This window comes from Vigna unguiculata, chromosome 4 (assembly GCF_037176805.1).
Source record: "Vigna unguiculata cultivar grain cowpea cultivar isolate G323 ecotype 2 chromosome 4, ASM3717680v1, whole genome shotgun sequence".
In the NCBI taxonomy this organism is placed as follows: Eukaryota; Viridiplantae; Streptophyta; class Magnoliopsida; order Fabales; family Fabaceae; genus Vigna; species Vigna unguiculata.
Genome location: NC_140795.1, coordinates 416,770 through 440,291, shown reverse-complemented (window position 1 = coordinate 440,291; position 23,522 = coordinate 416,770). Strand labels below are relative to the sequence as shown.

General features: G+C 35.2%; 2 protein-coding genes across 2 annotated transcripts; both read left to right on the top strand.

Moving 5' to 3' along the window:
* The first annotated feature begins 1,895 nt into the window (after positions 1-1,895).
* LOC114182005 (cycloartenol synthase-like) lies at positions 1,896-10,998 on the top strand. The gene is made up of 19 exons (XM_028068742.2): positions 1,896-2,211; positions 2,324-2,529; positions 2,742-2,927; positions 3,125-3,214; positions 3,293-3,487; positions 3,563-3,647; positions 4,740-4,906; positions 5,558-5,746; positions 6,053-6,166; positions 6,409-6,531; positions 6,605-6,727; positions 6,802-6,900; positions 7,525-7,581; positions 8,128-8,174; positions 8,287-8,430; positions 8,611-8,788; positions 9,643-9,723; positions 10,428-10,511; positions 10,783-10,998. Exons 2-19 carry the CDS (start codon positions 2,332-2,334, stop codon positions 10,894-10,896), a joined length of 2,274 nt encoding a protein of 757 aa, XP_027924543.1. The 5' UTR covers positions 1,896-2,211; positions 2,324-2,331; the 3' UTR covers positions 10,897-10,998.
* A 6,108-nt stretch (positions 10,999-17,106) lies between these two features.
* Positions 17,107-22,327, top strand: LOC114180339 (ARM repeat superfamily protein). Its single transcript, XM_028066635.2, has 6 exons — positions 17,107-18,109; positions 18,493-18,687; positions 18,769-18,871; positions 19,095-19,741; positions 20,043-20,744; positions 21,895-22,327. The coding sequence occupies exons 1-6, from the start codon at positions 17,486-17,488 to the stop codon at positions 22,078-22,080; spliced, it is 2,457 nt and encodes an 818-aa protein (XP_027922436.1). The 5' UTR covers positions 17,107-17,485; the 3' UTR covers positions 22,081-22,327.
* Positions 22,328-23,522: the final 1,195 nt, after the last annotated feature.

The following is a 23,522-nucleotide window of genomic DNA, read 5'->3' as shown; positions in this document are numbered from 1 at the left end:
GTATCACTCCTTTATTCTAAGAAAAATTCAGCAGAAAATTGTTCAACTTGCACAAACCCATGTATTTCAAATATTTTATGTTGAAATCGGTGTCTATGTGAGCAAATTGTGAGAGACCGACCGAAACCAAAAAACACAAAAAATAAAATTGAACACATGTCGGATTTTGATGGATACGGATAAAAATGGATAAAGAAAACGGTTCTAATGGCTATATATTGTCGGGTTTGGGTATAGATTTTTTTCAAAAGATACATGATGACTGTTTTACAATAATCATTTTCTAACAAGTGTACTGGTATGTAATAGTATCAACATGGATTTAACAAGTATATTGGCAAGTAAAAATAAATAATAGTAATTAGATAGATTCAGTGGAATAGGGGCTATGAATTGATTTCATCTCATTTTCTTCTATTACACCATTACCATTTTGTTTACTTACTATGCACATCATTCAATGTCTTGGGAGTACTATTTCTATGTAGATTTAGGTTCATCCATGAATCACTAGAACCTAAGGACTTCAAATCTAGTGTGATTCCTCAATTCCTGGTACAATGAATCCTTGCTTTAATGTGCAAGACTCGTTGAATGAATCCTTGCCATGTGCATGACATCTCCTCTGGCTACTTAAATAAGCATCAATATAGGTTGATGATTTGATTGGATCATAGTTTGAGACCAATTTCTCAACTGAATCCAAACCAGTTAAATAGATGAGGATCAAGTTATCATTAAGCATAAATCAAACCAGAAACAATTGAATGAAAGCAAAGATAAATACCCAAGAAGTCAGAATTAATTACATCAAACATGGACACGAGGGAGTTTAGCTACTCATAGAATATTACAATGCAATTACAACAACATCTACACATAAAATGTACACTAAGAGCATCTCCTTCATGCCTCACAGACCCTATTCTATCATATTGCTACATTTTGGATCCTCCACTCAATGTTTCAAATGAGGGTCTTTATTTATAGAAATTTTTGAGCGGTGCTCAACCCAACTTTTGGTAGTCAGCCATGCACCGTCTTAAGTGCTGAGCACATTCTTGTGACTCAGTCATCCATTGTCTTAAGTGCTGAGCACATTCTCTTGTGACTCATCCATGCACCACCTGAAGTGTTGAACACATATCTCGTGGTTTAGCCATGCATTGCCTTAAGTGTTGACCATCATTTTGTTGTGGCTCAACTCTAAAAGTCATATCATGGATCCTTCCTTAACCGTCTTACTGGAGCTCGACCGTAAATTTTTTGGTTCAGTTACATCGTTTTTAATTCTTCGAGAAATTACTGCAAAATTATAATAAAATCATCAATTTTTTTATTTTTCTTCTTTTTAGTACCTGATTATGTAATTAGAAGCTAAAATAGGTATTTACTTATAAAATATATCAACTAAATCATGATAAATATCAAGTTTATTTGAGAATTTTACGTATTCTAGATACTTGTCAGAACCTGACTTGACCATTAGATATCTTATACTATTATGTTAAAACTAAAAATCCTCTGACAATAATTTTAGATTTATGGAACAATTTATTTAAAAAAATTCTTAATTTCTCAACATTGCTTGTTTATTTTGTTTCTTTCAATTTATTTTTTTTCTTTTGTATAAAATACTACAACTAACGCATGACTGCAATTTTAATTATTGTATTAGTAGAGAAATAACCCTTATGCACAATTGTAAAAATTAACACACTACAACTAATGGATGAGATTGAAATTGATTTTTTATTCTATAAGAATATTTTAATAAAAAATTTACTTTTAGATATGAAATGGAAAGTGTTCAACACTTTCAAGCACGAAAATGGTCATCTACTCGTGTATAAGTTAAAGTGTTAGGAAGCTTAAAAATAATGAAATAAAGTTGCAAAAGCCACGCACGGAACTTGTTGGCCCAGACAGACAGACAGACATACATACATCAACTGTACATCCATCCAGTGGTAGTTGTTTTGTTGGTGCTTTGGTAGCTCCGCCCCGCCCCGGTGGCAGTAGATGTTCGTTATAAATTAAAAGATTTGAACGTTTCCACTGCGCGTTCCGTAATGCATTGCTGGCAGATGCTATATTTTTGTAGTGGAAGCAAATACTAAGTCAATAACCATTGCACTGCACTGCATTACATTTCTCCTTCCCCATTTCGATTAGATTTGATTGATCTATCGATCTTCCCAGCAAACACAGGTTCATGCTGTTCGAATTTTGTCACTCCACTCTCTGCACAATCGCTTAATTAGTGTCATTTGTTTTTCTATTCAGTTGCAATTGCAATGCACTCGTTTGTTCCCCTTTTCAGAAACGACAATGTGGAAGCTCAAGTTTGCGGAGGGAGGGAGTCCATGGCTTCGCTCGTTCAACAATCACGTCGGAAGACAGGTGTGGGAGTTCGATCCTAAGCTCGGATCACCTCAAGATCTCCTCGAGATTGAGAAAGCTCGCCAGAATTTCCATGAAAATCGCTTTACAACCAAACACAGCTCTGATCTACTTATGCGCTTGCAAGTCTCTCTTCTCCCTCGCTCAATTCTCTCTCACATTACTTCTTTACCTATAACTCGTTGCTTCCCTTCAAACAAACAAACAAATCAATGGATTTTATATCATATCATCTTTTACTCATTTACTAGCTGTCAAACTTGTTTCGTTTCTCGTATAAAAAAATTTCACCATTTACGTACTATACAATCGTCTTTCTTCCATATAAAACAACGCAGTTTGCAAGAGAGAACCCAATCCACGAAGTCTTACCCAAAGTCGAAGTTAAAGATATTCAGGATCTGACTGAAGACGTTGTGACACAAACATTAAGAAGGGCTGTAACTTTCTATTCAACTCTCCAGTGTCATGACGGACACTGGCCGGGAGATTATGGAGGTCCTATGTTTCTGATGCCTGGCTTGGTAAGTTATGTGTTCAACACTTCCTCTTATTTGTCAAACTTGTTATTCTGTGCTGTATTACCAATATTCTGGAAAACACTTAGCCATTTCCTACAGCATTTGCTGTTTTCATTTGGTTTGGTATTTAGATTTTTTTTTTTCTTTCATTACCGTTGATAACCATGAGATCCCTATACTCTGGGTATACAATTAAACAGGTAATTACTCTGTCAATCACTGGGGCACTCAATGCAGTTTTAACTGAAGAGCATAAAAAGGAAATATGTCGTTACCTATATAACCATCAAGTAAGGACTTCACAGCATTTTGCCCCTTGATCTATGATCTTCTCCCAGTAGTTCCCCTAATTTTAAATGTAACTGCAGAATAAGGATGGTGGGTGGGGTTTGCATATTGAAGGTCCAAGCACCATGTTTGGCTCTGTCTTGAGTTATGTTACTCTGAGATTGCTTGGTGAGGGGCCCAATGATGGAGAAGGGGAGATGGAGAAGGCACGTGACTGGATTCTAGTGCATGGTGGTGCTACCCATATTACGTCATGGGGGAAGATGTGGCTTTCAGTTAAGATGTTAACCTTATTATGATGATAGATTTGATATCGTGGTGTATTTATGTCTAATTTTGTTGTGGGATAGGTACTTGGAGTGTACGAATGGTCTGGAAATAATCCCCTGCCCCCTGAGATATGGCTCATTCCGTACATTCTGCCATTTCATCCAGGTTGTTGCTCTTTATTCCATTTTTATATGTTGTAATTTGTTCAGAGAAGACATATTAGGTAAATCTACGAAAAGGAAATGATGTGATTAAAATATTTCGGGGGTAGGAACAACCAGCCGGTTAACTGGTTAACAATGTTAATATGAGTTGCTTTTAAAATTAGCAATGCTTTTGTCAATAATCCCTATAAATGTTTAAGTGTGTTCTGATCAATTAGACTAACCTTTGTCTCTTTGTTCAAAATCTTCCCCGTTACCGCCCTCTCCCCCCTCCCCCAAAATCCCCCACACCACCTAATGTCAAGTTGAGAGGAATGAATATTTTATAGAATAATAATGGCTGTGGAATCCTGTCAAATTAATTGAGAAGCCTGAGTTTGTTGATCTAGAAATAAGTTAGTATGGGTTGAACAAGTTTCCTCAAATATGTATAGAAAATTTGTTTTCCGATGTTTATACTTCAAATTTGTTTTGTTGCTCAGTGTGTCAGAGACCTTTTGTGGTCTACTTCTGCTGTATGAATTTATGTTTTGGAAGAAAAGAGAAAGCTATTGCACAAATAAGAATATTTGTGATATAGAGCCTACATACTATGCTTGAAACTTGATATAAAACAGTTCGTATGCATTCACCATAAAGCTTAAGTTTATGGAATTGTTGATTCATGGCATGGCATTACGTCCTCTATATCAAGTAGTCTGAAGTCCGCTCCTTGCCATCTTCGATCTTATAAAAAATGGAACTTTGGCACAAGGTAGGTGGGGTTGTGCATTATCCATGCTTTCAAGTCCAAAGCACTCTTGCATGAGGGCATTTATTAGAGATGTAATATAAAATCATTTATATGCTTGCCCTTCTCATCAAAGCTTAAGTTGGTTCTTGACATATTGTATCCAGATTGTTAAAAGAAGGAAGGAACCTGTTCATGATTTCATGTGGTATATGATGTTCCTGAGAAAAACTTGATATTCCTGAATATTTTGTTAAGTGCTTTCATTATGAAATTGGTTGTCTTCTGTCATCTTGAACATAGTTTGATGTTCCACTCATTCTTTTGTAAGCTTGGAAATAAATAATTTTTTTTGTCTTACAGGAAGGATGTGGTGTCACTGCCGGATGGTCTATTTACCAATGTCCTACTTATATGGAAAGAGGTTTGTTGGCCCAATCACACCAACAATATTATCTTTGAGAAAAGAGCTTTATACTGTACCATATCATGATATTGACTGGGATCGAGCTCGCAATCTGTGTGCAAAGGTTAGTGAAGCCGCTAAACTGGGTCTATGAATATATTATATAATTGTTTCACTAGCATTTTTAATTTGAGACCCACAATAGAATATCCTTGATCTACTCATACTAATCATTTCATTGAAAGTAGCATTCGGACATTACCCCTCTCTCTTTGGCTTCTTTTTCTGGTGAAACCATATGTCGGGTTTCCTGGTCATTTGATGCCGGAACTTGCGTGAGCATTACTCTTATGTCATCACCACCACCAAATCTTGTCACAACAATGGCCATCATGATGTTACTATTACTACATCCTACTTCTTTTGTCACTTCATAACCAACTTGTTGCTATGAATTTTATTTTATCACAATGCCAACGATATCCTTATGACAAACTTTACTCCCTCTGTAACGCCTTGGTATAGGCTATCATTTATAGTGTCAATAATGATTTTTATATCTTTGGGGATGAACCATTTGGTCTTGAAAGTTGGGCAATGCACAAACCAACACTTCCATGTGCTAAATGGGTTAGCAATAATTGAACTCTTGATCTCTTGGTTATGGGTGAAGTTACAAATATAATTTTGGGATTTTATCTCTCAAACTTCCAGCTACCAATTTATTAGTGCTGCAGATAAGAATTACAGATGGATTATCTTTGCTCTTGTGCAGGAAGACTTGTACTATCCTCACCCACTCGTGCAGGATATTCTTTGGGGATCTTTACACAATTTCCTCGAGCCAATTCTGATGCATTGGCCTGGCAAAAAGCTAAGGGAGAAGGCTCTTACTTCAACAATGGAGCATATACATTATGAAGATGAGAATACACGATACATATGCATAGGTCCTGTAAATAAGGTAATTGTTTAAAGTAGTCAGGCAACTAGGACCTCCTTTCAAATTGTTGATCGTTCTTTAAATTTCCAGCTTTTGAGTAGAAGCATGAGAATACTGACATTCTGCTAAACTATTGGTTGGTAATTTTCCTATGCTGGGCTGACTGTTTATGTCTTTTACCTCAATTTTTTTTCATTTATATTTTTTATGGATGCCTGAGCTGGCCTTCCATTCTCCACTTATATGGATTAATTTATATTTCCATCGAAAGCAGTAAATACTTAGGAATACTAACTTATTTTATCATTCTTAATGATTATTATTCAGGTGTTAAATATGCTTTGCTGCTGGGTGGAAGATCCAAATTCTGAGGCCTTCAAATTGCATCTTCCAAGAGTTTATGATTATCTATGGATTGCTGAAGATGGAATGAAAATGCAGGTGAATATATAAATCAACTTATTTTCACCTTGTCAAAGTGATTAAGTAATTTTTTTTATTCTATTGGACATATTCACAGATGATTGGGAATAATATAGAGATACTATACTATAATGGTGTCTCCTTATAATGTAATATGTGGACTAATATTACTGCACAAATGAGCTTTTCTTAATGTCCGATGTTAGAGTTTATTAAAAAAGAGTTACAAATTTAACTTTTAACCATTTTTTTTGTTGCAGGGCTACAATGGAAGTCAACTATGGGATACTGCTTTTGCTGTCCAAGCTATTATATCAACTAACCTCATTGAAGAATTTGGTCCAACTATAAGAAAAGCTCATACCTATATTAAGAACTCCCAGGTGTTCTTTTGCATTTATCATTATAAATCACATTGATTTCCCCTTGTTAATAACAAATTTTCTCGTTTGAAAGGTTTTAGAAGACTGCCCAGGTGATCTTAATAAATGGTATCGTCACATTTCAAAAGGTGCTTGGCCTTTTTCAACCGCAGATCATGGATGGCCAATTTCTGATTGCACAGCTGAAGGACTGAAAGTAATTATTGATAAAAACAAGTTAGTCTTTCTTATTTGATTCTTCTCTCTTGATTCATGTTTTTTCTTTTTCAGGCTGTTCTATCATTATCCAAAATTGCACCAGAAGTAGTTGGTGAACCATTGGAGGTGAAGCGATTATATGATTCAGTAAATGTCATTCTCTCACTACAGGTAGCTAGACTTATCATGATTTGAACCAGATAATCTGAATTGTTTGAGAAAATATACCATGTATATCATTTTATGCTATTACTTGTATACCATAATACAGTGGTGTGTTTACATATGTACTTTCTCATTCATTTCAACTGGCCTAAACGTATAGCGAGATGCTATTAGCCTTCAGTTTGGGAATGAACTAAACTTAGTTTCCATTGCTTTGATGAGAGCTTTCACTATCATTTACGTAGCTGCTCACCATTTTGACTAATAATTTGGATGCAATTTATGTGTGTATATTTGCCTTTGTAAGCTGTATCATCTATTCATGTTTTGAGTCCAGTGAATTGATTCTTTTAGCTTGGTAATTTGGTCAATTTTATTACTTGAGTTATGATCTATATAAGAATATAGTAGAAGAGACAAAAGTGGATTTATTTTTTATATATATTTTATGTGTTTGTTTTCAGTTTTTAATTATCCACACACATTATTTTAGCTTCGTGATTTGGGCAATTTTAATATTACTATATATACAAGAACGTAGAAGAGGTGAAAATGAGTTAATTTTTTACATATATTTACTGTGTTTATTTCCTATTTTTAAATTCAAAAGCATTTTCCCTATCTTTGCAGAATGAAGATGGTGGTTTTGCAACATACGAGCTTAAACGATCTTATAATTGGTTGGAGGTACTCCACTTTTATCATTTAGCCTATTCTCATTAGATTTTAGTATATGTTCTTTGAAATGTGAAATGTGTGATGGCAGGTTATGGATATTGATCTTCCTACAAGAATAACAATATCCATATTTCTTGTTTTAAAGCTTCTAATTTAAAGGCAGTGTTCCTTGAGTTCCCTTTATATGTTATGAAATATGTTACCTTGTAATAAATTCCAATAATAATATATCTTCTTTTAATTTCACTAAAGGTTTATCTGTATTCTCCTTTCTATACAAATGAATTATGATTGAACATTGGAAATAAGCAGCTAGATTATTTTAAAATCATATAACAAGTTGAAAAGCACAATTTTGGATTGATGCTATGAAAGAAATTACGAGTTGAATAATAGTTTATGAACAATCCTTTTTCTGGTTTCATTGGATTTACCCTTAGGTTTCATAATTATGGCTCAATAACTGATCCTGAGAATTTGGGCAGTTAATTTTTGGATTAATTTTTATATATAAGCTCAAAATGTTGATATTGATAATGCTCTCTCTGTTGTCAGTTAATCAATCCGGCTGAAACATTTGGTGACATCGTTATTGATTATCCGTAAGCTATCAAATGTTTGTTAAATATCAGTTTTTGTATTTATCTTTTATTCCTCTTACTCCACTATTTTAATTTTTTATTTTAACTTGATGGTTCCTTATGTGCTCTATAGTTATGTGGAATGTACATCAGCAGCAATTCAAGCTTTGGCATCATTTAGGAAATTATATCCTGGACATCGCCGAGAAGAAATACAATGTTGTATAGAGAAAGCTACTGCCTTCATTGAAAAGATACAAGCTTCAGATGGTTCATGGTATGCTTCTCCCATTTGGGAATTTTCTACTGATATTGTGTATAATGGTGAAGTGTGTTTTTTGGGTATTCATACATCTCATATTTGGTCTACGTTTTTTTTTCCTGTCTGCTTCTGTTTCTGCATGGATTTGAACTTTCTTTGTTAAGTAGATCTCTAATCACTCAAACTGCTAAACAGGTATGGTTCTTGGGGAGTTTGCTTCACTTATGGTGCTTGGTTTGGGGTAAAAGGATTGATTGCTGCTGGAAAGAGTTTCAGTAATTGCCCAAGCATCCGGAAAGCTTGTGAATTTCTGCTGTCCAAGCAGCTGCCTTCCGGTGGCTGGGGAGAGAGCTATCTGTCCTGTCAAAACAAGGTCAACTTTGTTATTTCTAACGTCAATATCAGTTTTTTTTTTACTGCACAATCTATGGCAAGCACCAACTAGTCAATGTTTGTATGACCAGTGTCTTGTGCTTAAAGGATTTTATAGGATATGATCAAATATTAGAATATTATTCATGATACTTAGTTTATAGTTTAATTCCCTAAAATGCGATGATGACACTTGTAGGGCCATAATTTAGTTGTTGGCATAACTTTAGACTGTATAAATGTACCCTTCTTATCTGAGTCAATGAACGAAGAATATTGCCGACCAAAAAAATCGAATGAAGAATATCAATGTTTATGCTTTATCTTCTTTATGGCTTTAATGGTAGAATTTTAGGGTATTTTCCATAGAAAGTTATCTGCTATTGATCATGGTAGAATGAATTCCATAACAGCGGGTATCGAATTTCAGTACCCAACTGACAGCCCGTAGTTTACTAACTCATTTCCTATGTCCCAATTAAGTCGACTGGATTTTATTCGGGATGTCCATGTCAACTAAGCTGGCAAGGTAGCATCAAATGCGTTCTGGGGAGTTAACTATACAATGAAATTAATAGCATTAGTGGATTAAAAATTTCACAACTTGTTTTAAACACCGAGGGAAATGCAGTATTATCTCAATTTCTGTGTAAAACATAAATTTCATATCTGTCCTGTCCCTAGAGAAGTGGATGTAGTAGTTAGTTGTAAAATAATATCAAGAAGATGAAATGATGAACATAACTATTACAGGTGGTTGTGGAAATGTAATTTGCATCAACACCGAGCTGGATTGCTTTCAGCAATTTAATTGATGAGATTTCTTGATTAATCTTTCTAACAATTTGTCTTCAGGTGTATTCAAATCTGGAAGGCAACAGGTGTCATGTGGTAAACACTGGGTGGGCTATGTTGGCTCTCATGGATGCTGGACAGGTATGAAGCAAAGTTTACCACTTTTGTAATGCAGCCATTGTATTTCATTAGTTTGTTGCACAGCACCCATTTTTCGGCGTAGGACAATTAATCATTGGTTTTAGAAAGAACGATTCTGATTTTAAGTTAAGCAGTTTAGAGTACAAGGGTGATGCTGGGAGCAACGGTAAGGTTGCTGCCCTGTTCTGTTTTAATCTTGGAAATAGCTTCTCTGCTGGCGAGGGTTAGGCTGCTTACATCTACTCTCCCCAGTCCTAATTAGTTGGAAGTCTCTTGTACTCAGCCACCCTTTAAGCTCAGATATAGATATGCCCGTGGCTGAATAAATTTATAATATAACAATATAATTAATCGTACTAATATCGTCATAAAATATTATATATCATGTTAATATGCTGTTTAGTTTTTCTATCTTCATTTCCTTTCCGTGATGTGTGATAACAGCTTGATTGGAGCTTAAAGATAATGTATGAAAATGATCAGCTATCTTCCTCTACCTTTAATTGGTAGTTGATGTGCTTATAATTATGTCCATGCCAAATGTGATGAAAGTTTGACATTTTCCCAAATAATTGGATACTTTGTCGATGGATTCTGCTTTACATCCTTATATCTGACCCTTCCTTATCGTGCCGGAGAAATACAAAATAATGATGTCGAGATTGTACTTATGTTGTTCCACTGCCTTGTTAATAATGTAACAGGCCAAGAGAGATCCGATTCCACTGCACCGGGCAGCTGCATACTTGATAAATTCCCAAATGGAGAGCGGTGACTTTCCCCAACAGGTATGAAGCCATACTTTGTTTTTATTTACTACTTACATTGTGTATTGCTTACAAAAAGTGTTTAAATGTGTAAAGTAATTGGAGTGGGAAAGTAAGCATATGCATCTATTCCTGATTTAAAGTTATTTAAAATTATAGTGATTTTAATTGAAATCAATAGTAGATGATGCATCTTTCTTCGTTTGTTTATTATTCACTTTAAGGAAAAGACTGCATAGTTGACTTCGTCAGCAGTTTAAATAATTTTGACCTTACTTTATCATCACTTCAGGAAATAATGGGAGTCTTCAACAAGAACTGCATGATCTCATACTCTGCTTACAGAAACATATTCCCCATCTGGGCGTTGGGAGAATATCGATCCCATGTATTGCAAGCTCGTTAATATCGACTTAGTTAGGTGTCGTCCCAATTATTTCGACTTGTAGACATTAAAAGAAAAAATTATTATTATTATTATTATTATTTCGACCTATTTTTCTTTTTATTTCCATGCCTCTCTTAAAATGCTTGTGACTAACAAGTTTAGTTGTCAGCTAAAAAGAAAGCAGAGCAAACTGGTGGAGAATGCCTGTAAGTTTTTTCTATCACTCACTCTTAAACGTCTCTCTTGCTTTCCCTGCGACAGAGGAATTACATACATACATAAATAGAGATATAAATGTTTGTCACTGCAATAAATACATACATACATAAATCGAGATCAATGTCAACCTAAATAATTGTATTTGACATCAACCAACCAATGGAAAACAGATTAATCTCGACAGAGAAAATCTTGTAAGGGTGTATGGTGTATTTGGTTCACTGGAGAATTGATTACTCAAGAATTGATTAATCAATTTTCCAACGCAGAAGTAAGAATTAGTTGTTTCTCATTGAATCTTGAATTTTTATTCTTTAATTGATTCTGGAAAACAAACATGTATTCATTTATTCATTTTGCGTTAGAAAATCAATTCTAATTAATTCTATTTCAATTTGACTCAGAACCAAACATGCACTAAATATCAATTTAAAAAACCAACAAACCTCAAAGACAATCAATTTTAGCATTTTTTTAATTTTTAACAATTACTTGATATTTAATGTTTCTTTTTTATTTGGTGGTAATTCAAATTGAAATACTTTAACCAAGTAAAAATTCATATGTATCTTCATTCTCAAACTTAATTAATTTTCGATTTTTGTATCATTCTCATCTTCATTGGATAATAGCTATAATTACACTCGTGCTTCTACCTACACCTTTACTTTTTTTGAATATTAATTAAATAATTTTTTCTAAAAAATTAAAAAGCACACTAAAAAAACATAATATTATCAAAATTTCATATATAAAAGTTCTAGGGATTTATACAAAATGACACTTCAACGGAGAGAGTGAAATATGATGTGAAATTGAAATTGTGAGAATTAAATATTATAATGTAAAAGAATAAATAAAAAATAAAAATATTAAAAAAAATAATAATCAAATGCGTGTCTTTTAACTATTTGATTTAATGAAAGGTATAATTAGTCGCAACGTACCCAGTTTCGTCCCAATGTGTCTAAATGGTACTCGCTTTTAACTTTGTATCTATTTAGTACCCAAATTAGTTAATTTGCATCAATGTGGTCCATCCCGTTAACTTTTCATAAACGTCGTTAACAAATCTGTGATTTGGCATTGCAGAACGGATATGTGTCAATGAAAATAATTGTACAGTGGCAATTTGTGGATAACGTGTCATGCCCTGTTGAATTGATTGTCCCAATTCAAAAAGCCCTAATTTCCCATTCCCATCTTCATCTTCTTCTTCATTTTTTCCCCGGGAAGCTGATTTGTTGCAGGGGTAAGGTGGCGCGTGAAGTGGGAAATTTCGCATGGTTTTAATCATTCGTGGTCGTCTTGTTCGTGTGGGTCACATAATCACAGCGTTTCTTCTCCTGGTTCTGTATCTGGGTCAGTGGGTGGAATACCACATCTCCTTCACATTGACATAACCCATCTCCTTCACATTGACATAACCCATCTCCTTCAGAATACCCAAAACACCATTAAATTAAACCACGCAAAACATTCAACCACTAACCCTAAACCCCACCATCCCAACAACAAATAATGCAATCAACGACAAAAACAAATGGTTTGTGCACCTACAATCCCAAATAGCTGCCAATTTGATGTTAATTACACCTTCAATTTTGTCCACAACGCATGAAATGACCCAAATTTCGTAAACCCTAACTCCAGAAAACCCCTATTCTATTCTATTCCCAATTCATTTTCTTTTCAATTTCCTCTTACGCTGCACTGTTCCACATCACACACTACTCTCGTGCCACGTCATAACATTTTTTCTCAGTTAATTGGTCAACTCAGTTAGACGTTATCTTATTGGCTTAATTACTCGGATCATACCCGGTTAGACTCGAAAATTTCAAAATGGTACCCGCTTTGAACTTTGTCTCAATTTGGTACCCAGTTTCGTTTATTGCATCAATGTAGTACATATTATTTGACGTCGTTAAGCTGGTTAACGTCTGATTTATTACTGTGTGTAAAATAAAAAAAATTGACTGACGTGGCAAGAGTGGAGTGTGTGATGTGTCTTAGCGGGAGGATTAGTTTGTGTAGATCAGAATTAGGTTATGATTTGGGGATTTCTGGAAGAGAGAAGTCCGTTCGTCCGCGACGCGAAGAGTGAGGTGCGTCACTGTCCAATTGAGGATTTTGTTGAGAACGACGTCCATTTGAGCTCGGGTGAAAGGTGCGCCACTATCAAATTTTTCATTCTGTGTGTTGATTGAAGTTTGTCGAGGTTGTAGGGTTTTTTTGATTAATGGTTTCTATTTTTGAATATTGCGATGATTCGATGGTGGGGTTTAGTGTTTTCAGTTGTTTAATGTTTTGTGTGTTTGAATATTGTGCGTTTTTGGTGTTATGTGGTTAATGGATGATTTGTATATTACTTTTAGTTGATAGTGTGGTCCCGTGTTTTTTTGAGCTTGTGGTCCCCCATTGTAATTGGTTTGTCGGTGTGGTAGTGGTATGAAATGTAATATTGGCTTTATTGGGTGGGTTTTTTGAAAATTTTCAGGGTTGTATATATATAGCTTTGTGTGTTGACATGGATGATGAACATTTCAAAGTGGTATTTCACCATGGGGGAAGGTTTGAGAGGAATGGGTCACTGCAATACGTAGGAGACTTAAGTATTTTAGCATGTGACCCAGACACTTGGAGTTACTTTGAGATATTGGGTATTTTGAAGGAAATGGGTTATGCAAATGTAAAGGAGATGTGGTATTCAGTTGGGGGAGGATTTGTTTTGGAAGGGAGGTTAGAATTATTGTCTGATGACCGAGGGGCATGTCATATGGTGAATATAGTAACTCTCAATGGTCAAGTTCATTTGTATGTTGTGCATAGAGTGGACGAACCTCAAGTAGTTAATATGTTAGAATATCATCCTATTGAGGTTGGGGCTGACGTTAATGTGCAGAATGGAAGTGAGGTACATGTTGATGTGGAGGTGAATGATGGTCCAGCTGAGGAAGTGGTGGGGGTGAGTGAGGGTCCTGCTGGAGAAGATGTGAGGGTGAGTGAGGGTACTGCTGAGGTTGATGTGGGTGTGAATGAGGGTCAAGTTGAGGTTGATGTGGAGGGGGTTGAGGGTCCAAATGTGTGGGAAATGAATACCAACATAGAAGTCATGCCACCAGCTAAACGAATCTTACCAGGGAGACCAAAAAAGAAATGCAGACTTGAGTCTTGGGAATTAAGAAAAGATGACATGCGAGTCAGACAAGGTGGGACACAAAAGAGGTGTGCTATATGCAGACAGCTTGGCCATAAAAGAAATAGTTGCCCCTAAGCACCTGAACCAGATGAGTCTGCAACTCAGGAACAAACACAACCACATAATGACTCTGCAACAGAGGCACCAGAGGCACCAACACAGCCACCAGCAGAGGCACCAGCAGAGGCACCAACAAAGGCACCAACAGAGGCACCAACACAGCCACTAACACAAGCACCACCAGAGGCACTCACACAAGCACCACCACAGCCACTCACACAAGCACCAGCAGAGGCACCAACACAACCACTAAATGAGACAAATCCACAACCAACAAATCATCAAGTTCAGCAGACACCTCCACGCAGACAACCTGCAAAAACTTTGGGGAGGAAAAAATTGCCATTCAGGAGAGGAGTTGCTTGGAAACCATGAAGTTTGTTGGGATGATGTATTTTGATGTGCACTTTGACATGGTTTTTTTTGTTTGAACTGGAATGTGTATTTTGGGATGATGTATTTTGGGATGATGTATTATCACTGGAACTTCTTTATTTTCTAATGGAATGTGTATTTATCAAATTCTGTACTACTACAATCAGTGTTCATATGTTGTGTTTATTGCCAAATACCCTTTCTTAAGTTCGAATAAATAATAGACAGAAGAATGAAGATAACAACTGAAACTTCTCATTCATTTAAACTTCCACTAAATTACAATCATTGTACAAAAAACAACCCACAAATTACAATGATTCCTCTTAACACTAAATCACTTCAACGAATTTTAAACAACGCAAATACAAGGATGATGTTAACGAACCCCAAAAAAAAAATCATCCCAATTAAAAAGTTAACCCATTTCTCATAATCTATTACGGCTTTCTCCAGATCAGTAATCTTTTTGCTTTGTCTTCCAATAGTTGCATCCCTTTCATCCACATTTTCTTCATTGCACCATTTAAAGTAATTGCATCCTTTGAAACCCTCATTTGCACTTCGCTGTTCAAAAATACCAATCAACAAATGTCCTTAACATCTACCTCTACTCTAAGAACTAAACTAAGCAGAATCATAGCTCAAATCTTATAGTTAGGGCAACCCCAGAATTGTTTTCCCCCATTCTTTATTGTTCTTGCCACCCTCAACACTGCAATCTCCCCACAATAACAAGTTGGAGATCCATCTGATGACGCACACCACCCAGGAAGACGAGAGACGTTGTGGTTTTCTGACCCACATGAACAAGAAGAACAACCCTGGCTTCGTGCGCGAGACATTTTGTTCGACGAATTGAATGCTCTACGATGAAGAAAAAGATGAAAATGGAGATTGGGGCCAAACCATTGTTAGGTCAAACATTCAATCACACAACTTATTTAAATAAATCCACTGTACACGTTAACAGCTTAAATGCCACTGTACAATTACAAATTGTGACACGTATCAGTTATACTATGCCACGTCACCTGACTCTTAACGACGTTTGTGATAATTTAACGGGAGGTACTACATTGATGCAATAAACGAAACTGGGTACCAAATTGAGACAAAGTTCAAAGCGGGTACCATTTTGAAATTTTCGAGTCTAACCGGGTATGATCCGAGTAATTAAGCCTATCTTATTTAACGGAGTTAACGAAAAGGGACCACATAGATGCAAATTAATTAATTTGGGTACTAAGTAGATGCAAAGTTAAAAGCGGATACCATTTAGACACATTGAGACGAAACTGGGTACGTTACGACTAATTATACTTTAATGAAATTAATATTTGTATTATAGATACAATACATTGAACAAGACCACACAAATAAAGCAATGTGTAATCAATATTGTAATAAAATAGAAAAAATTTAATTGAACTTTGTGAATACTAAACAAGTACAATAGCAATTTAGAAAGAGAATGAGCAATTATGTGGTGAAAGAAATAAATAATGATTTTAAATGAAACAAAACTAAGAGTAACATAGAACAAAGAAGTTAAGTTTTTTCCGTTACTAATAAGGTGAGTGTTTAAGACTTTAAAATAAGAACAAGTATAAGAGTATAAGTTTCGAAACAAATAAAAGAATAAATTTGAAGATGAAGACGAGGACAAGAACAAGAACGGGATAAATATACACAAACATATATCATTCACATACTCAATTTTAAAAATTGGATCTTATAATAATCAAATAAAATTTTCGTCCAAATCAAATGGGTCTAATAATAGTAATATAAGTTCAAATTATTTTATTATACCGATCAAATAAACTAATTTTTTTATCAATCCAAACAACTACCGTTTTCATTCTCTTTCTCTTCTTTTCACTGGGTAGTGAACATACCTTCATTCGTTTATGGGTGGTGAACATTTAAAAGATGTGGGGTTGTGTTTAACAGTGAGCATGATGACGAAGGAAGAAAGGTGGGTCCATAAAGGAAAACAAAAAGACGTTAATGGAGAGAGAAGCAAAGCAATGTGCAATGTTTTGGAGAGAGGTTTTTAGGGTTATGAGTAAGAGATGATGAAGTTGAGATTTATGAGGAACAGAATTAACAAATGTGTACGTGGGTTACAAATGGATTCAAATTCACACTTTTCACTACGCGCCCATATTCTTATTTTATCTAAAAAGTCACTTTTGTAAAGATAAAATAGGTGAAAAAAGCAATTGCCTAGATGTGGAAGTGTAGGAAGAGGCTAGGGTTAATATTTTTAAACAAAGATAAAGGTTTTCTTCTTTCACTTATATAAAGGAAGATGCGGATAGAAAGCATGGGTGCAAGAAGAAAATGGCACGCCGTCATTAGCAAAACCCAAATTGGTTTCTTATGGGCCGGAAAGAAAAGGGTCCTTAAGAGGAAATTCGAATTGATGGGCAGGGCGCGAAATTTGAAGTGATGAATTAGTAATTGGAATGGATAAATAGAATAAAGAGAATTGAGAGTACAGTACTGAACAAAAATTGAATTTCTTCCTCTATACCACTCTTTCTCTCTCATAACTGATCGTAAAATAGAAAACCAACAGAAGTGAGCATGAGCGTGCCTTGTTCTTCTTCTCGTTCTCTGTTTGCGTGCGGGGGACATATTTTGCCAAACCCGAGGTGAATTTGGAGATTCGCTCCGATTTGAAATTTGAATAATATCTGAAGTATCCTTATGGAATGGTGATCTGAAGCGAAGGAGAGGAAGATGAAGAAGGGACAGGGTGGCGGCGGTGGCGGTGGTTTGGAGCTGAAACAGAGGATAGTATGTGCGCTGAACAAGGTGGGAGATCGCGACACGCAGCAAATAGGAATGGAGGAGCTAGATCGTGTGGCGCAGGGTTTGAGGCCTGAAGGGATATGGTCGTTCCTGTCGTGCATTCTGGAGACGGAGTGGGAGCAAAAGGCTTCCATAAGAAAGGAGTGCGTGAGGCTGATGGGAACCTTGGTCACTCACCACGACACTCTCCTCCTTCCGCACCTTCCCAAGATGGTCGCCAGCATCGTTAAGCGCCTTAGGGATCCCGACTCCGTCGTCCGAGACGTCTGCGTCAACACCGTTGCCCTTCTCGCCTCCAAGTTGGGCCACGCCCTCTCTCACAAGGACAAGGTCTTTCTCTTGCTCGTCAAGCCCATTTTCGAGGCTCTCGGCGAACAGAATAGGCATGTTCAGTCAGCCTCTGCTCTCTGCCTCGCCAGAATCATTCACAACACCCACCATCCTCCTCTGTCGCTCCTGCACAAGATGCTTCTCAGGACTCTCAAGTTGCTTAAAAACCCTCATTTCATGGCTAAACCTGCACTGCTTGACCTCACCAAGACCCTTATCCAGGTTTCCTTTCCTTCTACCTTCATTCATTCATTCATTCATTCATATACACGATAATGGGGCATTCAAGATTTGCATTAACTTAACTTTCTGTACGAGTGAAACTCTAGTTCTAATAACAAAGCACTACCAAAAGCTCTTGAAGCAACTACAGAGCTCACCATCCCCACTAGGATATTTCAGCCTAACGAGTCATCTCAGTTTTTACTCTAGGTTTGAAGTTACCGTAATGACTCATATTCAGGCTGTTAACCATAACCATCCTATCATCAATAAGAGACCACGACTACCTAGCTGTGGTCTGGTACCAAATGAACACCTAATTGTATCTAAATTTTTATCTCACAAGATTGCATGAAAAATTACATGTTTCTTTCATTTTTCAGGCTGGGGGTGCTCCAACGCAAAATATTCTCTCCGCTGCAATTGGCAGTATCCAAGACGCCCTAAAGCACAGTGACTGGACAACTCGCAAAGCAGCTTCTGTGGCACTGGCGGAAATCGCTCTGGGCGGTGCTTCTTTTCTGGGATGTTTTAGAGCTTCATGTGTTCAGTCCCTTGAGTCGTGTCGATTTGACAAGGTGTTTCTCGATTTTGTTTTTACATTCATCTTCTTGTGACTCAATTTATCACATTCTTATTCATCCTTGGTTGTGTTATAGGTAAAACCAGTTAGAGATGTTGTTTTGCAAGCGCTTAAGTATTGGACAAGTCTTCCGGCTCCCGATACTCCTGACCCATCTGAAACTGGATCCTCGTTAAAAGGTTTACCTATGTTGTCTCTTTCGTGAACAACAATAATTGATATTTAATGTCTGAAAAATGGACACCTGTCTACATCTTCGCACCCAGTAACTTTGCTCACCTTGGCATGATCATTATCTATGTTTTGAATTTGTGATGCGCCCTTCTGATAGTGATCCTTCTATTCATCGACATGCTTTCATTGCTTCTTGTTTATGTTTTGTTCTGCTCATGCTTTTCACAGAAAACATATACAGAGGCGACTCTTCTGATCTTAGCAGTACGACCGAATCCAGACAGAAAGATGTTGGGCTCCAAAAGGTTAATATGAAATCAACTATGGGAAGGATTCCTTTGTCTGTTAAAAAAACATGCCAAAATTATACCAGGAACACTCAGCATAAACCTGATGATTGGCATATTGAAGTAGCAGTCCCCAGACCCCACCCTGTGGTGGAATTCCAGAATGAAGAATCCGAGAGTTGTTCTGTCTCTAAGCCATTGGAAACAATGAGTGCCGATGTTTCAAGCATGCAAGATGTTGGTTATGAATATGTGCCTATGGACGACAACCAAGAGTGTTCTTCTGTTTCTAATCTTGCCACTGATAACTTTGAGACCAAGTTTTTAACTGCTCATGACTGCTTTATAAATAGTGGAGTACAGAAGCCAATTGCAAGAAGCCAACGGTATGGTGAAGAAATATGTTCTAATGAACAAGTGTACTCCGTAAAGATGCAGCACCCTAGTAGTTCTGATTCTACAATCACAGAGCCATGTCGCCAAACTACACATGAATGCTGTATGCAAATGGCAAATGAAATGACTTGTATTCAGAATCAACTATCAGATATTGAAATCAAACAAGCTAACATGATACACCAATTACAGGTATTATACATACGTATATTGACAGCACGGGATTCTAAATTCTTCAGTCTGTTGTTGCTAGTCATTTTCCTTTATCCTATGGTTTCTTGAGCTTAGGTTTCGTTGTTTTTTAGACAGTGTGAAACTGGTGAAGTACCTAGATTAGTTTTGCATGTTTCTATCAGTCGTGTGTGAATTATGAGACTTCTGGCACACACACATAGGCATACTATTCTTATACTGGACTTTTAGTATTTTTTTGTCATGCATCACACAGTATATGGAACATATTTTATTTAGCATACTGTCAAATCTTTTTCAGATGTTTTCAACTGGCATAATGGATGCCCTTTCTACAATCCAGTCAAGAATGACAGGCTTAGAGAATGCCTTTGATAGATTAAGTCGAGAATCTCTTAAAGGAGGAAGGCATTCTTATTCTGAAACCTCCAAATTAGGGAAGCATAATGAAATTGTTGCCTCTCCCAGGTTCTCCATCTGCACTCCAAGGCCCTCTGTAGAAATTAATAATAAGCAATCAGGCTCTGTGTCAGTTAAAAATTCTGAAAGTTGGGAGAAAAAGACATTTTCAAGAAGCCAACCCGGGATTCATTCTGGAGATAGTTCAGATATCTGGAAAAGTTACAAGGTCAAGGCTGGCAGAAAAGGTACAGAGAAGGATGTTTTGAACAGCTCAGTGAAGGATGCAACAAGAATAGGTTTGGTAAAAAATGATGGTATCATTTCTGCTTCTAGAACAACCAATGCCAGAAATGGCTGGTCTGAGAGTAACACAAACTGCTGGAAGCATGTAAAACGTCTTGTATGCGAAGGGGATCTAAACAGTGCATATATGGAAGCTTTGTGTTTCAATGATGAGTTTATTCTCGTTGAGCTTTTGAATACTACTGGTCCAGTTGTAGAAAGTTTATCAGTGAAGACAATCAATGCTCTTCTTAGCACTTTAGCATCACATCTTTTGGAAGGAAAATTGTTTAGTATGATAATCCCTTGGCTGCAACAGGCAAGTTCACTTACCCTTATCATTTTTTATTCCGTCTTCCTTTCGTTAAGTGGCTTCCTTGGAATAAATATGTGTAGCCTTAAAATCTGTGCAGATCTCAATGTTCTTTTGATGGCTATTAATGCTTTTTATGTCATGTGAAAAAATGTTGATGGGAACTGATAATAAGTGTCATGATCCGAAATGTATTATTATTATATATATATATATATATATATATATATATATATATATATCTATATATATATATAACAACTGGTAGTTATCGGTAGCATTTAAGAGCAATAGTGTGTTATTAAGATCATGTGAGAGCAGGTTATGTGATATGGAATAACTTGTTCTGAATTAATTGTTCTGTATTACTTCTGCTGTAGAATTAGAAACTGCCTTGCTCAAACTATGCATAGCTGAAATATGAGCCAGCCTTTCCTACTTGATAAAGTTAATTGATCAACAGCTGTCTTGATTGTCTGTCTGGAGACAAATTATTGGTGTCTATTGCTTATAGCTTGTATCAGTTTTTCTTTGCCTTGATGCTTAGGCTATGCTCTATATTATCTTTGCTAGATCTTTTATTGGTCTGTATACATGTCCCAACCACCCTAGGTGAGCTTTGATTCCTCTTAAGTGAGGGTGCATCAACTATTGATTTAAAGTATGATTGGTAAAGGTACTTCAATCAGCTACATTTCCTCACTTCTTGGGGAAGCAAAACCCTCTTTGCCCTATCCTAACTTTTATTGCAATGCATTTATTTTTGTTTTATCTTGTCGTATATTTAATCGCCCAATATCTTACATTTGTCTTTGCTGCATTGAGTTTATTCTCTTGATAGTGTTTTACAGTCCAATATGAATTGCTGCAAAACGTTGTTGTAAAACTCGAACTAGAGAATCAATTACCGATGCCCACGTGAAGCTTGTATCACTATCAAATCAACTGGTTTTCGGGCTTTTCTTCAGTCTGGGTTTTACAGCTTCACTTTGCAATAGTAGAAGTAAATTATATTAAATACCACGTCAATGGATTCTCACTTTCCTGTAACAAGCTTCTAAGTTGGCCACTTCTGTCTTTGAATTTATATTCCGTTTACTACTCTGCTACCAAGTAACTTTGGGAAATCTGATCCTTTATGGTAATCTTATTTTAGATTGTTGAAATGAGTACTATCCATGGACCAAATTGCATTGCTATCTCTATTGAAGCCAAGGAACATCTTTTATCGGCAATTCAGGAGGCCGTGAACCTGCACATTTTCAATCATTCAGAAAGAAGGCGTGCTGCTGAATTAGCAATGAAATTACATCATATATGGGGTAAGACAGCTGAAGATTGATATTTGTCAAAGTAGCCATTTTCTGTTGGGGCTCGGATCTCGTCCCAGGTTGAACTCACCCAGTTCTTGTTGTATGCACTTCGTTAGGGCGTTGGATTTTACGAATAATCTGCTGCTATTTCTGGAATTATTGATTTGTGGAGTGTTTTCTTTTTTCCGATTGGTAGCTGTGTACTTTGATAGGAAAAAAAAGTATTGTATCTTTGAGAATGATATAACAATTATATGTTTGTTTTTTGAGTGCTTATTTTTAAATTTTTTACATTATTTAATCATACCGAAATCACTAAACTCTAAAGCTAGATATTATCAAGTGCCTCGGCTCATTTCTGGAGCAACTCTAGATTAAAAAAAGAAGAAATCAAGGAAAAAGAGTCAAGATAACACTTCCTACTTACCTATTTGAATAACTCCAATTTATAAGGAGAAACAAAGGAAACGTTTTGGCGGTTAAACATTTTTCCTGATTTTTCAAAAATCGATGTAATTTAATTTTTTTCTTAAATCTTTTTAAACAAGTTAAGGATTTTTTTTCATCAAAATAAAATTTGTTAATAAAGATGATTTATTTTATTGGTATAATTAACATAACTTTAGTGTTAATTTTGATAAAAAAAGTTCTTACTTTAGAAAATTTAACTAAAAAAATAAAATTGCATTAATTTTTTAAAATTGAGATCAAATTCAAACTAAAAAACAAATTAAAGGATCAATTTAATAATTTTGGATGAAAACAGTAAAAACAGATGTTTATTTTAATTCTATTGATTTTTTATGTACTAATATAGATTATAATATACTTATTGAACAAATTAAAAATATATGTTTAATTGTGATAAACAATATTTATAAGAATGAAATCAAGTTATTTATATGTTTTATGGATTTATAACAATATTATAGTAAATTAAGTATATTTGAACAACTACCATGGTAAAATTATATTTATGATAATAAGTTAAAAATACAAATAACTATATATAAAATTATTAAAGTAATATTTAACATGATATAAATAAATAATAAATAAAAATATTAGAAAGAAGTTAAAGTAGTCAAATATTTATCTTAAAAACAAATTTGAATAAATCTTAAGAGTATGATAGCTTATAAATTTGAAAGAACTTTCAAATATTAAATTAGTAGAATCGATAATAAACAATGAAACGGTCTTATTTAAATAAAACTTTTCCAAATAAAAAATAATATTATGGATAAATAAAATATAAAGAAGATATTTTTTTATATTACTTAATAAATAAAAAAATTTCAAAATAAAATATTTGAAATTGAGAATTAAGTAATCTTATATAAAATAAATAAACAATAAATAAAAATATTTAAAAAAAAAGTAAAAAAATAAACAAATGTGAAATCTAAAAGTTATTTGATTTATTAAAATTAATAACACATCATTTAAAAATAATTATATAAAATTAAAA